Below are 12,895 nucleotides of genomic sequence, written 5' to 3'. Positions count from 1 at the left end.
CCTTGCATCACCTTATAGCTCTTTTACTATTCAGATCTCCCTAACAAGCCTTTCTAAACCCTTCCCTCTGACTCTTCCCGCTCCACCATCCCTTTACTCATCCCAAACCCCCTCCTACTCCAAGAAAGTAGAGCAGAATTTTTTCTCTAGACCCTTCCCTCTTCTATCCCAGCACAATTCTTTTTCAATCCAAATAACAGACTAACATATCCTCCGCTTACATCACTTCCATATTTCACTTTATTAATTCACCACTAATCCTTTGTGGGTTCTGGAGTAGCGTGCTACTTGCCGAAAAAGCACTTTGACGCCTCGTCAGTGGTAGTAAGCGCTATATAAATGCAATTACAATACAATACAGTACAATAGTGCACTATGCCTTAGGGCTGTGAGACCTGATAGAGGGGTGATTTACCTATGCTGCCGAACAGTGCTTGCTGGCATGGCACCCAGACAGGGCGCCATGTCGACTTGTGGTGTTTTGTCCCTCACTGGGGCATACAGGCTGCAAGGACAGTGGCAGTGGCATATTCCCAGTGAGGGGGGCCCTATTCAGCTCTCTGACCCTAGGTACCAAGAGTACCATTTACTAGGGACTTAAAGGGTGCAGAAGTACCAATTGGGAGTTTGTTTAGGGAAGAAGCACTTGCACTGGGTACCTGGTTGTCAGGGACCTGATAACTGATAGGGATGAGTACTTCGAATTTGAATCTGACTTAAATTTGAAGCTAAATTTTAAATATTGAAAACAAAAGTCGTTATTCAGAAGCCCTCTGATACTTTTTAGTTTGACCACACCTGCTACAAAGAAATGACGTCAATCCGAGAAGAGGCCTGAAATATGATTCATCGCTTTTTTTCTTGTTCCGATTTGTAATTTGGAGACAAATTAGTGTGACTCTTGCAGGAATATGTCAGAATATTTAATGGCAAATAAGCTTTGTGAATTAGGCCTTCAATGAATACTCCAAGAGCTGGGGAGTGATTAGCTTATGCAGTATTCAAGGCGGCCTAATGGGCTTTTTATCCATGTAACAAGGAGTTCTGAAAACAGAAATATAGATTGTTATTCTGTGACCCTCATTTTGTTTGATATTCAAAAATGACTGATTGTTGTTTTTTTCACATTCTTAGACTCTTAGATTAACATTTTCTTTTTCTGCAGTATGTATTGCTTCAGGGACAAAAGTTGCACTGTTCAATAGGCTTCGATCCCAAACTGTTAGCACGAGATACCTGCATGTGGAAGGAGGAAACTTTCATGCAAGTTCACAGCAGTGGGGCGCGTTTTATATTCATCTCTGTAAGTATGCATAAATGCTGCCTTATTTAGTTTTAAAGACTAGTGCTCCCCATTTGGTGTTATTTTTTTACTGATGAGTGCTGTAGTGGTAAAATAGCACTGTGCAGCTCCCATTGGACCACATTGTGGTTTGTAAATTGAGGGCCACATTGTGTTTTATGGAACACCCAAATTTATCAAAGAAGCTTAGTTTGCTACTAGGTGAATAGCAGAATTAATGAATAAGCAAAACAGTGGACTGGGGAACTCATATTCTGTACTTTGAGATGGAAGGTGGGGTGTTGTCTTCATAAATGTTTTATGTTCTGGTACCAAAATTCCTCTTGCAAGTGAAGGAATCAGGATGCACTCCACTTCACATTTCTTATACTCTTAAGTTAATTATAATTCCCATCAAAGCATATCTTTCTGCCCCTAGTCAAAATAGTCACTGAATAAGAGGATATCTGCTGTTGCTATCTAGTTTCAATATAATGTTTCCGAAATTCTAAAGTCTTTGGTATCAAAGTGACTAGGGGAGATGGATGAGCTTTTCAAAAGACGAGCTTAGTCATTCAAATGCTCAATATATGGATTATATGCTTTTGCCTTATAATAAGCAGTTAATTACTGCTGATGTGAGATCTTGTGTTTACTCTGATCTTTTTTTTGCAGTGGATGATGAAGAATCGGAAGGAGAGGAATTCACAGTTCGAGATGGCTATATCCACTATGGGCAGACTGTCAAACTTGTGTGTTCAGTTACGGGCATGGCACTTCCAAGACTGGTATGAATCAATTGATTCCTTGGCTTGTTTAGATGTTTAAAAGCACAACCTTGTTGATATATCTAGGGTATTATATGTGTAATATTCAATACTGTGTATTAGATAATTAGGTTGCTGCTTGTAATAGTTTGATGTGATATTATTTGTCATCCAGGAATGCATTCTGAAGGCTGGCGAGTATATTTCACTAGACCGCTACATTGTCCTTAATTAGATCATACAGTCCCTGGAGTCAAAGGGGCAAGAGGGAGAAAGACATGGAAATGAAATGTTGATGTTTCTGTGTTGGCAGGCAGCCGTTCTCCAACTCGCATTCAACATTTATACAAAAAGATACGCAGTGTCCTGTTTGCTGAAAGTGATTGCAATCATTCTTACACTTAACTAGTTCGGATTTTCACAATCCTTATTGAAAACTCAAAACAGTTAATGTTTGCAAACATTAATTGGAAAAAAACGCAGAGGAATATTTTTAGCATAGGTCACAGGACTTAACTTGCACATGGTAGTCAATAGGCATCACCGTTGGGCGGAGATACTGCACCCTAAAAGTAAATATAAGCTGCCACTAGCCACAATCTTCACTTCTGGTTGTCTTTCAAACTCTTCCACTTCACATATATGGTGTTTGGTGTGGGACATACTTTGTACTCTCAGTGCAAGCTTAGAACAACTGGTGGTTTTAGAGTGAACAGGACCGTCGTACTCCCTCAACTATGGAACCAACTGCCCGATTACCTTCGCAAGGAACCTGCACTTCTCCCCTTTAGAAACAGCTTAAAACAATCCTGTTCAGGAAGGTTTTGGATACTGTTTAACTTACCTTCCCTGTGCTGCCACACATTCACCCACCACCTTTGGCAACTCTCTCAAAAGCGCTTAGAGACTTGGCAGCGATTAGGCACTATACAAAAATCAAGTAACATAACTTCCCATATGGCTTTAATGCTTATAAATTTCATCACACCGGGATCCCTGCCCAAGGCCTTATCCACAAGAAATAACTAGTATAGCTTCAAGTGCCCACTGACACTAAGAAAATATATTCAGGACTAAGTGCTCTTAACTCAACATCAATAAACTTTCTAATCAGCATTAGATATAAAATGGAAGAGTAATAGTTTTGTTTTAAAATATGAACATTGCCGAAAATATACACATCTTGTTACCCTGTAAAAAACGTTCTAGGCTACATAAACTAATGGGAAAAATGTAGACTAAAAATAGGGTTATGTATGTAAAAAAAAAAGTCTTCTAAGAAAGATAACAATTTTAAAACGTGGCTACAAACAAATTGAAAAATGGAGTGATTTGCATGGGGCCATCTCACTGCTAAAGTAGAGAAGAGCATTATTAGCAGCCAAGATCATCATTTCCTTTGGACTCGCCTGCCTAATGTGTATCATAATATGATAAAAAAAAAGTAAAAGTGCATGTTGTTGCACAGTGGAAAACTATTCGCAGAAACATTTTGCTGGAAACCTCTTCATGTATATTCCCCAGATTTTTTACTATCTCAGGTGCTAGACTGTAGCCAGAAACTTTTCCATAGCTCTTAAACGCCATCTCCATATTGCCAGAAGTGATGTCACAAGGTTCTTAAAGATCCCACCCTGTCATGAAGATGTAATTTCCCATTTTTCTGCGCCTTCGATGCAGATCTTGAGCACTCTTTTGACAGTCCTGTTGGCAGTTCTTTAGAGTTTACACATCTCAAACTTAAATGGTGTAGTGCAGAAATAAGCCTCCTCGCCCACCCCCCGTGCTCCGGGTTTATACCATACAGAGACTGAGGGTCATATGACGACCATTGACCCGTACAGCATCTGACTTTGGTGCATTTGCAGCCTTTGCCTTAATCATGACTCCAGCTCTTGTGAGCCGACCAATGTATATATCCTATGGCCATACAGGAGTGGGAGGCTAAGCTTTTCATGGCCAGGACTCACCCGGGCAAACGATTATCCTGGCCTTGCTCCAGTCACCAGGGAACAACCCTAAAGTCCAGGAAAAGACGACAGAAACAGACGGAGACAGAATAGAGACAAATGTGAAAAATAGATCTCTCCAACCTAAACCAAGTCATTGTCAGAGCCAGAACTAGTTCCGCTATCCCTCTTTCTGAGCTAGTAGTGCAAACCGATTCAGGCCTGGTGCCATTGCCTCTACTGCAACCTACTCCTTATTCACCCTACCCAGAGTCTCCTACTTCAGGGACAGATCAGGCGTTCATCTTGAATGACATGTGTGAGGTGACCGGGAAACCAGTGATCCCTCCTGGAGTGTTTTCGGGCTTCATGGGACTCGTAGGAATGCCACATAGACTTGTGCCAGTGGGGCTTCTCTTACTGCCATTCACCTCTTCATAAATTAAACACTCCCTTTGCTATCACCGATGCTGCTCTTGGCAACAATTCCTTCTTCCCAGTTCCACTCCTGACGCCGGTTCCTCCTTCAGCACCACCAATAGTTGCACCATCCTCAAAGCCGCAACCACTCAGCTCTGAATAACTCTTTGGCAGCAATTCAGATTTTCTGGGATGCTCAAAGGATAGATGACGAGCCCCACAATCTTTACTGGGGACACAAATATTTATAAAGATCTGAGTGATGCTAGTGGACTATATACCTCCCTAGAATTCAAGATGTTGAGCCCTTCAGGACTGCCTCATCCGGAGTTAGTTTCCCACCATGCAGTGGTCAAGAATGCGGACGAGGTATTGGAGCTTCCTCTTCCCTTGGTGGAGACACGATCCAACATTCTAGCAGCAGAACTACTTTTGTTATTCAATGATGCCCTTTTAGAGCCAGTGTTTAACTGCTTGAGAGAGACTGAGTACTTCTACAGCTGTGAACAGGACAGTGACTAGAAGATACTGGCCTGCCCCACTGGACACTTCCTTCCATTCCTGTCTATGCACCTTTCCCTGAAGAGCTTTGTGGTCCAGGCTGCCTGTTATTTAAGTTCTCCCCCAGAGCTTTTCCCGCAGCCCCAGTGAATAGGGATTAAAAGAAGATAGGGGATTTGGGCAAGAAAGTGTTTATGGCAGGCAGTCTGTCTCTAACGTTCCTAAATGCTACCTGCACCACTGGCTCTTAAATGGGCCCAAGTTGGGAATGAAGGCCTCTGGAGCAGCAAAAGAGGTAGGAATAGCCACTCCTCATAAGTCACAAGAATTATGTGTTTTCAGATGATGGGAGAGATCCTTGACCCGGGTTTCTCCTACTTTTTCCTGTGCACTGTGCTGCGGCAAATGTGATGGTCGAGGGCATCTACATCTGTAGCAATTTACCCACACAGGTCCTTTCAGACCGATGGTCCTCAGCCCATTTCCCTTGGATTAGGCCACCCATCCTGGCAGTACAGCTCTTTCTGTAGTCAGGTAGTTCTTCCTTCATCATGCTGGTTAAGCAGCAAGACAATTCCATAGGCTTTCCAGGACCACGCAGAGGTTTCATTCCTGGTTCAACCATCTTGTTGCACTCAAATATGTTGACTATATGTTACACAAAGTTTTCTGTCTGTATGTGCGTAAGACTTCTATTCCTGTAGTAGCCATGGTGGCATGCCCTCAGCACACCCATGAGTCTTCAGCTTTCAAATGTTTAGGAGGTCTACCAATCCTGTAGGAGCATCTTCCGGCTTTTGCTGTCTGGGACATGGCACATCTGGTGACCACATGTGGTATATCAATAAACTGGGAGGAGTACAGTCTCAGCTCCTCTGTCAGGAAGCCTCAGGCGTATGTTTTTGGCACTCCCACCAACACGCATTGCTTACAGTTCGATGTTCTCAAGTATCTGATGCCAGGAGCTTTAGGGGACATGTTTTGGTTGAAGTGGGATTTTCCTCTTCACTACGCATTTCCTTCGACAATATTTGATTCCTCTGATTCTGAGTAAGATTTGCCCTAAGGGGGCCGAAGTTATCTGTATTGTGCTGGATCGGCCAAGAAGGGTTAAAAAGAAAAGATCACTTTCCTATGTACGGCATCCGCCTTTCCTGTTCCTGGCTTCCGGAAGCACATAGACCCCCATCTCCCCTGATAGACCCCCATCTCCCCTGAGTCCTATAACGGGCGACCAAACCGTCATGCACACTTATGGTACTCACCACTCCTCCCTGCTTCCTGCTGCTGTCTGTCAGGATAGCACAGCCACGTCCCGGCTCAGTACTGAAAAGAAAATGATAATAACATTGTGTTATTATCATTTTATTTTTCCTTCCTGCGGGTGACGCTCCTTTGCCTGAACGGAGGAGCCAACACTGTACTTGCATTTGGCAGCGATCTTTCTGGTTGATAATCTTTCTGCCTGCAGATTCTTCACAAATCCCATCCTCCTTTGTGTCCTGAAGGATGAAAATGGGCAGTTTTTGATATGGGTTCCAAGTAGTTTATTCCACTGCACCTCAACTTACATCATACTGTTCTCATCATTCCCACCTCAATGGCATGGACAAAATGATTGGGGAACTGAAGTTGACATCTGTACGTTGGGGGAAGTGGAGCTATTATATGGTGGAAGGCATTATAAGGGGCTCTATGGCTCTGGTGACATCTCTTCCGGCATTGATATGTGGAGCCACTCCCCTCTACTAATGTGGAAGAGCATGAAAAAGTTTCCATATCTAGCCTAATGGATGGGATAATGAAAGGCAAGGGGGTATCTACTTGTTTAGCATGCTAATAATGAAGTTAAATGAAAATGTTGCCTTCATTGTACTAATATTGCTAGTGTGCTTACTTTTGTTAGATAATTCGAAAGGTGGACAAGCAGACCGCTTTGCTTGATGCAGATGATCCTGTGTCGCAGCTCCATAAATGTGCATTCTATCTTAAAGATACTGAAAGAATGTACTTGTGCCTTTCCCAGGAGAGAATAATCCAGTTCCAAGTGAGTTTACTTGTAATTTTGAACTTACTATACTGTGTTTTGAAAAAGCAGTTTGAAGGACGTCAAACATATTGAACTTGGGTTTAATGAATTAGTTGAGTGCTTTGCCATGACATTCTACAAGAAAGACTACGGTTTTCCATTTTAGCAAATGCACATAAATGAATGTAAGGCCTTTCCTTGGGGCACTGAGATATTACTGGGCATTTTTCTGTGTGGGCAGGATTATTTACCACTGGTGTCTTGGGTGTCTTCTTCCACGCGACAGAGGAGGATCTGAATTATAACATCAAATGATCCTTTAAATGTGTGCACTGTTTCATACATCGAGGCGGTCCTGTAGAAGATGGGAATCTTCTGAGGGACCCTTGCTGGCTATTGAAGGGGGGAGGGTTGGAAAGGTATAGGTTGAGTAAACCTCTTCTTTTTCCCTTTACTGCGTGACCTCTCACTGGCACAAACCACCACCACTACGGAAAACCTCCAGCCCAGGCTTTATTTTTTGCTTCAGGTATTACTTCATGGAAGTAACAAGGCCTCTGCTACACAGAAACTAGAACAAAAAAATTGTGAAATACTACCAGTCTCTATAGAAATGTCCATACTGCCAGTTACTCAGTCCCTTTTCTGTGATGAAGCTGGACATCCTCAAGTAAAAGATCCTAAAGAAAAACTGGAGTGGCTCAGCTGTCAGCTTTTTATAAAACATGTGTGTTCTTATGAGTGTAATGACTTTATGTGTATAAGATCAGGATGAAATGCTCATGTTCCTGGCATCCTACTAGCATGGACCAAAAAAGAAATGAAGGGAACTGATGATTTTGATGACCATTTGTCAGTGTGGTGCATGCTGGGAGGGAGTCGAATCAGGGTAGCCAGTACTAGTGGCCTGTAGAGGTCACAGTCTAAGTCTCTGATCCTGACTGGTTGTAGAGATACAATTGGGGACAGGTGGCACAATAATTGGCCTGCTTTCCACTATATATTTCTAGAGCTGCTGGTTTATTTTTGGAACCTCCATCTTAAAATCTTCCAGCTGAGGTTATAGTTTCTGGTTGTGAGACGTCCACAGGAAGTCATCCTGGCACCAGTGTTCACTGGTCTCTTTGGAGTAAATTGTGACATGCAAGTCACCCGTTGATAATCTCTGAAACCATAAGGGATCGACAGTGGTACCTACGATGCTTTATTTGTCACAACTACCTCAGGCTGTTGGAATAGGCCCAAATTGATGGATGAAGACCAATAGTTTCAGGGTTCCACTGGAGCAGTAATAGAAATAGCCATAGCTCCTGTAGGTAGGATCCCCCAGCGCAAATGAAGTTTCATACCTTTTTTATTATAGTTATTTCTATTTTTTTCTCAAAATGTCACATTGACTTGACATCTTTAAAGTCCTTCTACTGGGTGAAGTGTTTGTACCATCACCTAATAGATTTTTTCAGTAAGCATCCCTTCTCTCTTTGAGAAGTGGCACTCCTGCGCAAGGAGGAAGGCGTATATGTGGTACGCCTCCCGACTTCACGTCCTATTGAATAGTGTCAAATTGTTTAAAAAAATTGTTGAAATGGATTTTAAAATATCCAGAGGAATAAGACTCAGAGGGATGTTTCACAACATAAGAGCTGAAGAGGAGAAGGAAAAGAAAAGGGGGCTTGAAGAAACATCCTCTCCGGCACGCTCTGAAAAGAAGACTGCTCCCGAAATGGACTCCCAAAAGGGGAGCTCCAAGGAGACAGCACAGTGATGAGGATCATCTTCATCACCTCCACTCTTCCTCTCACTCAATATCAACATCAAAATGAACATTGTCTGGAACTTTGGCGACATCCTGTTCACCTTCTAAGACCGGCTTGTTATCTTCTCTACACTGACAACATAGAGGACACTCCTCAAAGTCACAACATCGATTACATAGTCTGTGTCATCACTGAAGACTCCTCCTGCAACGAAGTCTGTAACACCATTGACGTTGAAGAGACTTCAGTCAATGACTGACACACACATTGCTGTCCACATCAATGTGATGTTAATTACTGATGTATGAAAACGTTTTATCACTGTTGAAGTAGAAAAGATACCATCCATCGGAGTCCTACCATTCACCGTCGAAGAGATCCAGAGTTTTCACTGTCCGCATCAATGTCAATCCGTATGATGGCAACATTTTCTCTTGCATCCATAGAATTACTGTATTGTCCTATACTCCTCACTTTGTTTCACCTCTTCGTTGAAAATTTCACCTGAGGCTCTTGACTTAATCACTTTCTCCAACTCTCAAGACAAGGCGAACTGCTACAGCTTTTGCTGCAAGATATCCTCTGACATCTCCCAGGCATATCACTTCAGAACCCCATACTTTACCGAGAGCTAAGACCTCCTACTATTTGATTATCCTTTAGAAGAACCCTTACAACCTCTGCAACTTTTGCCAACTAGAATGGTACCCAAATCCACCTACAGGTCTCCAGTGGGAGTAAGTAGGAGACTTTTACCTTCTCCTGTAAGACTTCCATCCCCCTAAACAAGTTGCGAGAAGCAAGAGATACATGACTTCTGATAGATTTAGAAGTACTTACTTAAATACAACGGATACAAGTTCCTTATATACCTGTACACCACCTTGGTCTTCTCTCTCTTGTGTCTCACCCATTAACCACAGTTTGAATGCCATAGGGGTTAAAAGTAAAGCTCTCACCCTACTAACCTCTTTTCTATCAGAGAGATCTCAAATTCAGAATCTTGGCCAGTTTAAATCCTCACCTTTTACTCTGCCATGTGGAGTCCCTCGGGGCTCTGCATTCAGCCTATCACTCTTTAATGATTACGTTTCAGACTAGCCCCTCTAATTAAAAGTTTTAATTTAATTCCAACACACTATGCCGATGACACCCAATTGGTCATATCAGCAGTAGATAATATTATTAACTATTCTCTAAGATTACACGTTTGCATGACTGCCCTAAGCAACTGGATGAGTTGCTTATTAAAACTAAACTCGAGTAAAACAAAGGTTATTCTGTTTGGAAATCTTTCTGCAGTATGGTCTCTGGCTTGATGGCCGGACAGTCTGGACTCTCCTCCTAAGCCCGTGACTAAAGCGAGAAATCTTGGATTTATCATGGATGAACAACTCGGATATATCCTCTTCTTTTTTTGCAATCAATTCCCTGTGGAAAATCTTATCTTTGAATCCCAGGGATACCAGAAAGACTATTGTATCTTCACTGATTTGATCTAAACTGGACTTTTGTAATGGCTTGTATATGAATCTCCTGGTTAAACTACTTGATAAGCTCCAAGTAGTGCAGAATGCAGCACCCAGATTGACTCTGGGCATCCCCAAATACCAGTTGATATATAGGAGCCTCCAGGAGCTGCATTGGCTCCCGGTGCGACAACGGATTACATTCAAGGCACTCTGTGTGGTCCATAAAGCCTTGCACAGAGAAGGACCAAAATTCCTGTGGAAGTCCTTCAGTTGGCATTCTCCAAGTAGACTTTTATGGTCAACTAATGCAAAAGTGATTACCACCATAAGAATCAGGAAAGTGAAATGGGGAGGACAGAGTTGCATTAACAGCACAGCTAAGCTGTGGATCTCCATCCCACTGTATCTTAGGTCCATAACCACCCTTCTCGCCTTCAGAAGGGAACTGAAGACTTGGCTGTTTAGGAATCAGCAATACACTAGCCTAGTAGCTCATGATCTACAAGTGCCAATACACTTATAGGTAGACATGCCATAGAAATATATTTAACATTAACCATATTACAAGTTTTCATGAAGCTTGAACTGAACCTGCTGTTAGAATTTAAGAACATTAAATATTTAGAGATGTTGCAACCAAGGATGATCTACAGTAATACCACCAACTCAATGAAGTTCTCTAGTAGCTAACCGAGTAATAAATGTTGCTGTAGATTCTGCAAAACTGACTACCAAGGGCTACTGCCATGGTCTGCCTATAAGCTGTTGTTTCCGGCTTTACCTCACTGCTATTAGGCCTGAAGCACAATTAAGTGATCAATCTGCCTTCCTTGGGTTCTCCACTATTTGATCAGCATACCAGCGATGAGATGCTGTAGATGAAAAGTCAATCAGAAGCCCTAAAGACATTAGGTGTATAAGAGGAAAATAAATTCTTCAGGCAATATAAGCCCAAAAAAACAGAGGTATTACCAATTGTGGGTTCAAACCTCTTCCTAGATCCACAAGTCTTTGCATCATTATCAGCAACATTCCTTGGGCCAGAGTTAATCATACCAAAGCAGAACATCCATCTCCAAGACAACCTTGAAACAAATTTGGTGAGGGAGACATTCATCACAAGGCAGACATTCATGCTCCAATACACCCTTCCATTGCCCACTCCCGTGGGTGAGCGATATATATGCATTCAGCAGTGAGGCTAGGCATTACAAAAGACAAGTTGGTAAGTATTGTAGCTTGCCGATACTTTCTATATTGCAAGGCCGTTTCAACGTTGGTTCCTCCGAAAATGTCCTTAGCGCACTAACTTGACATCCTGAGGTACAAAATATTAATTTTGTTATCAAAAAATGTTATCGAGCCGACATAGAGGCCCGGGATTTTACTCCAGGAAGTTTCTGGTACAAAAGATAGGACCAAAAAAGGATTGGACCTATTATCCTCCAACAAATTCATTATGGAGAAGTTCAAAATGCCTGGCCTACATGAAATCATTCCACATCTACGGTATTGTAACTGGATGTGTGCAATGCATACTATCTAAAAGACAAAAACTTCTCTGTTCTAGGTTCTGTGGCATCTTGCATTTACATTGTCCCAAATTTAAGGTTGCATGTGATACCTTAACAATGCCTGTAAGACCAATGGTGCAAGACGAACAACATCTGGGAAAATAAATTGGTTCTAACTCTGGCCTCAATAAAATATCTGACATGGTGGTGCCAGTTCTACAAGGAGTACTGATCCTGGAGGAAAATCCCTCACAAAATCACAGGTGTAGCTTTATCAGGATGGGGTGCTTGCGTGAACCACCTCTTGGCTCAGAGACCATGAACAGAACATGAGAAAACCTTCCACAAAAATCATTTTGAGCTGATAGTGGTTAATTTAGCTCTTAAAGCCTTTCTGCCTTCATTTCATAAATGATACACAATTCTGACCAAGGGAGACAACATGCACTACACAAACAAGAATGGAGACACAACCACTGCTGTCCATCGAATCATAGTTGGGCATTGGTCTGTAGCCAGGAATCTGTCATTCTCTTCAAGGGGATACAAATAAATAGTCATAAGCACTGAATAGTCCCGCCCAAGTGCGGGGAACCCAGAACATGAACAAATATGCATATATCTACATAAATATATATATATTCACTGAAAAAACATAGGTTTCAGGCCTTATATAGTTAGGAATTAGCATTTAAAAAACCTTTGAAATTCACTGAAAACATTATAGGTTTCATGCTTTATATAGTTGGGAATTAGCATTTAAAAAACCTTGGAAATTAACTCAAACAACTATAAGTTTTAGGGGTGTTCTACGTAGCTGGACATTTCACTCATACAAAACCATTGAAATTGCTCCTATATAGTTAGTTGTACTAACTATATTTCGCACACCTGCAATCCACTGTTGATGATGTCACACATTAGATCATTCATGACCTGGTCAGTGACATCACTGATGGCATCTCAAATGACATCACTGATGACATCATCCAGTGAATGTGGTTTGCTTCGTTATTTAAATATGCATTATATACATATATATATATATATATATATATATATATATATATATATATATATATATATATATATATATAATATAGCAATTTGCATTGAAGAATGAGTGGATATATATATAAATAAATATTTGGATGGAGGATTTAGTAGCAGTGTAATTGACTGTTTACTTGACCAATTTATCATG

General features: G+C 41.6%; 1 protein-coding gene across 1 annotated transcript in view; it reads left to right on the top strand.

The window, feature by feature from the left end:
- The window catches only part of RBPJ (recombination signal binding protein for immunoglobulin kappa J region), a 310,932-nt gene that overhangs the window by 172,748 nt on the left and 125,289 nt on the right, over positions 1–12,895 (top strand). The window contains exons 6-8 of the mRNA XM_086964005.1: positions 1,166–1,303; positions 1,958–2,070; positions 6,826–6,966. Of these exons, the coding sequence (XP_086820131.1) occupies positions 1,166–1,303; positions 1,958–2,070; positions 6,826–6,966 (392 nt within the window). The remainder of the gene's footprint in view (positions 1–1,165; positions 1,304–1,957; positions 2,071–6,825; positions 6,967–12,895) is intronic.

The sequence above is a fragment of the Lissotriton vulgaris genome, chromosome 3_2, assembly GCF_964263255.1.
Source record: "Lissotriton vulgaris chromosome 3_2, aLisVul1.2, whole genome shotgun sequence".
Taxonomy (NCBI): domain Eukaryota; kingdom Metazoa; phylum Chordata; class Amphibia; order Caudata; family Salamandridae; genus Lissotriton; species Lissotriton vulgaris.
Note: the sequence above shows the minus strand (reverse complement) of the source record. Positions and strands in the feature narration are given on the sequence as shown.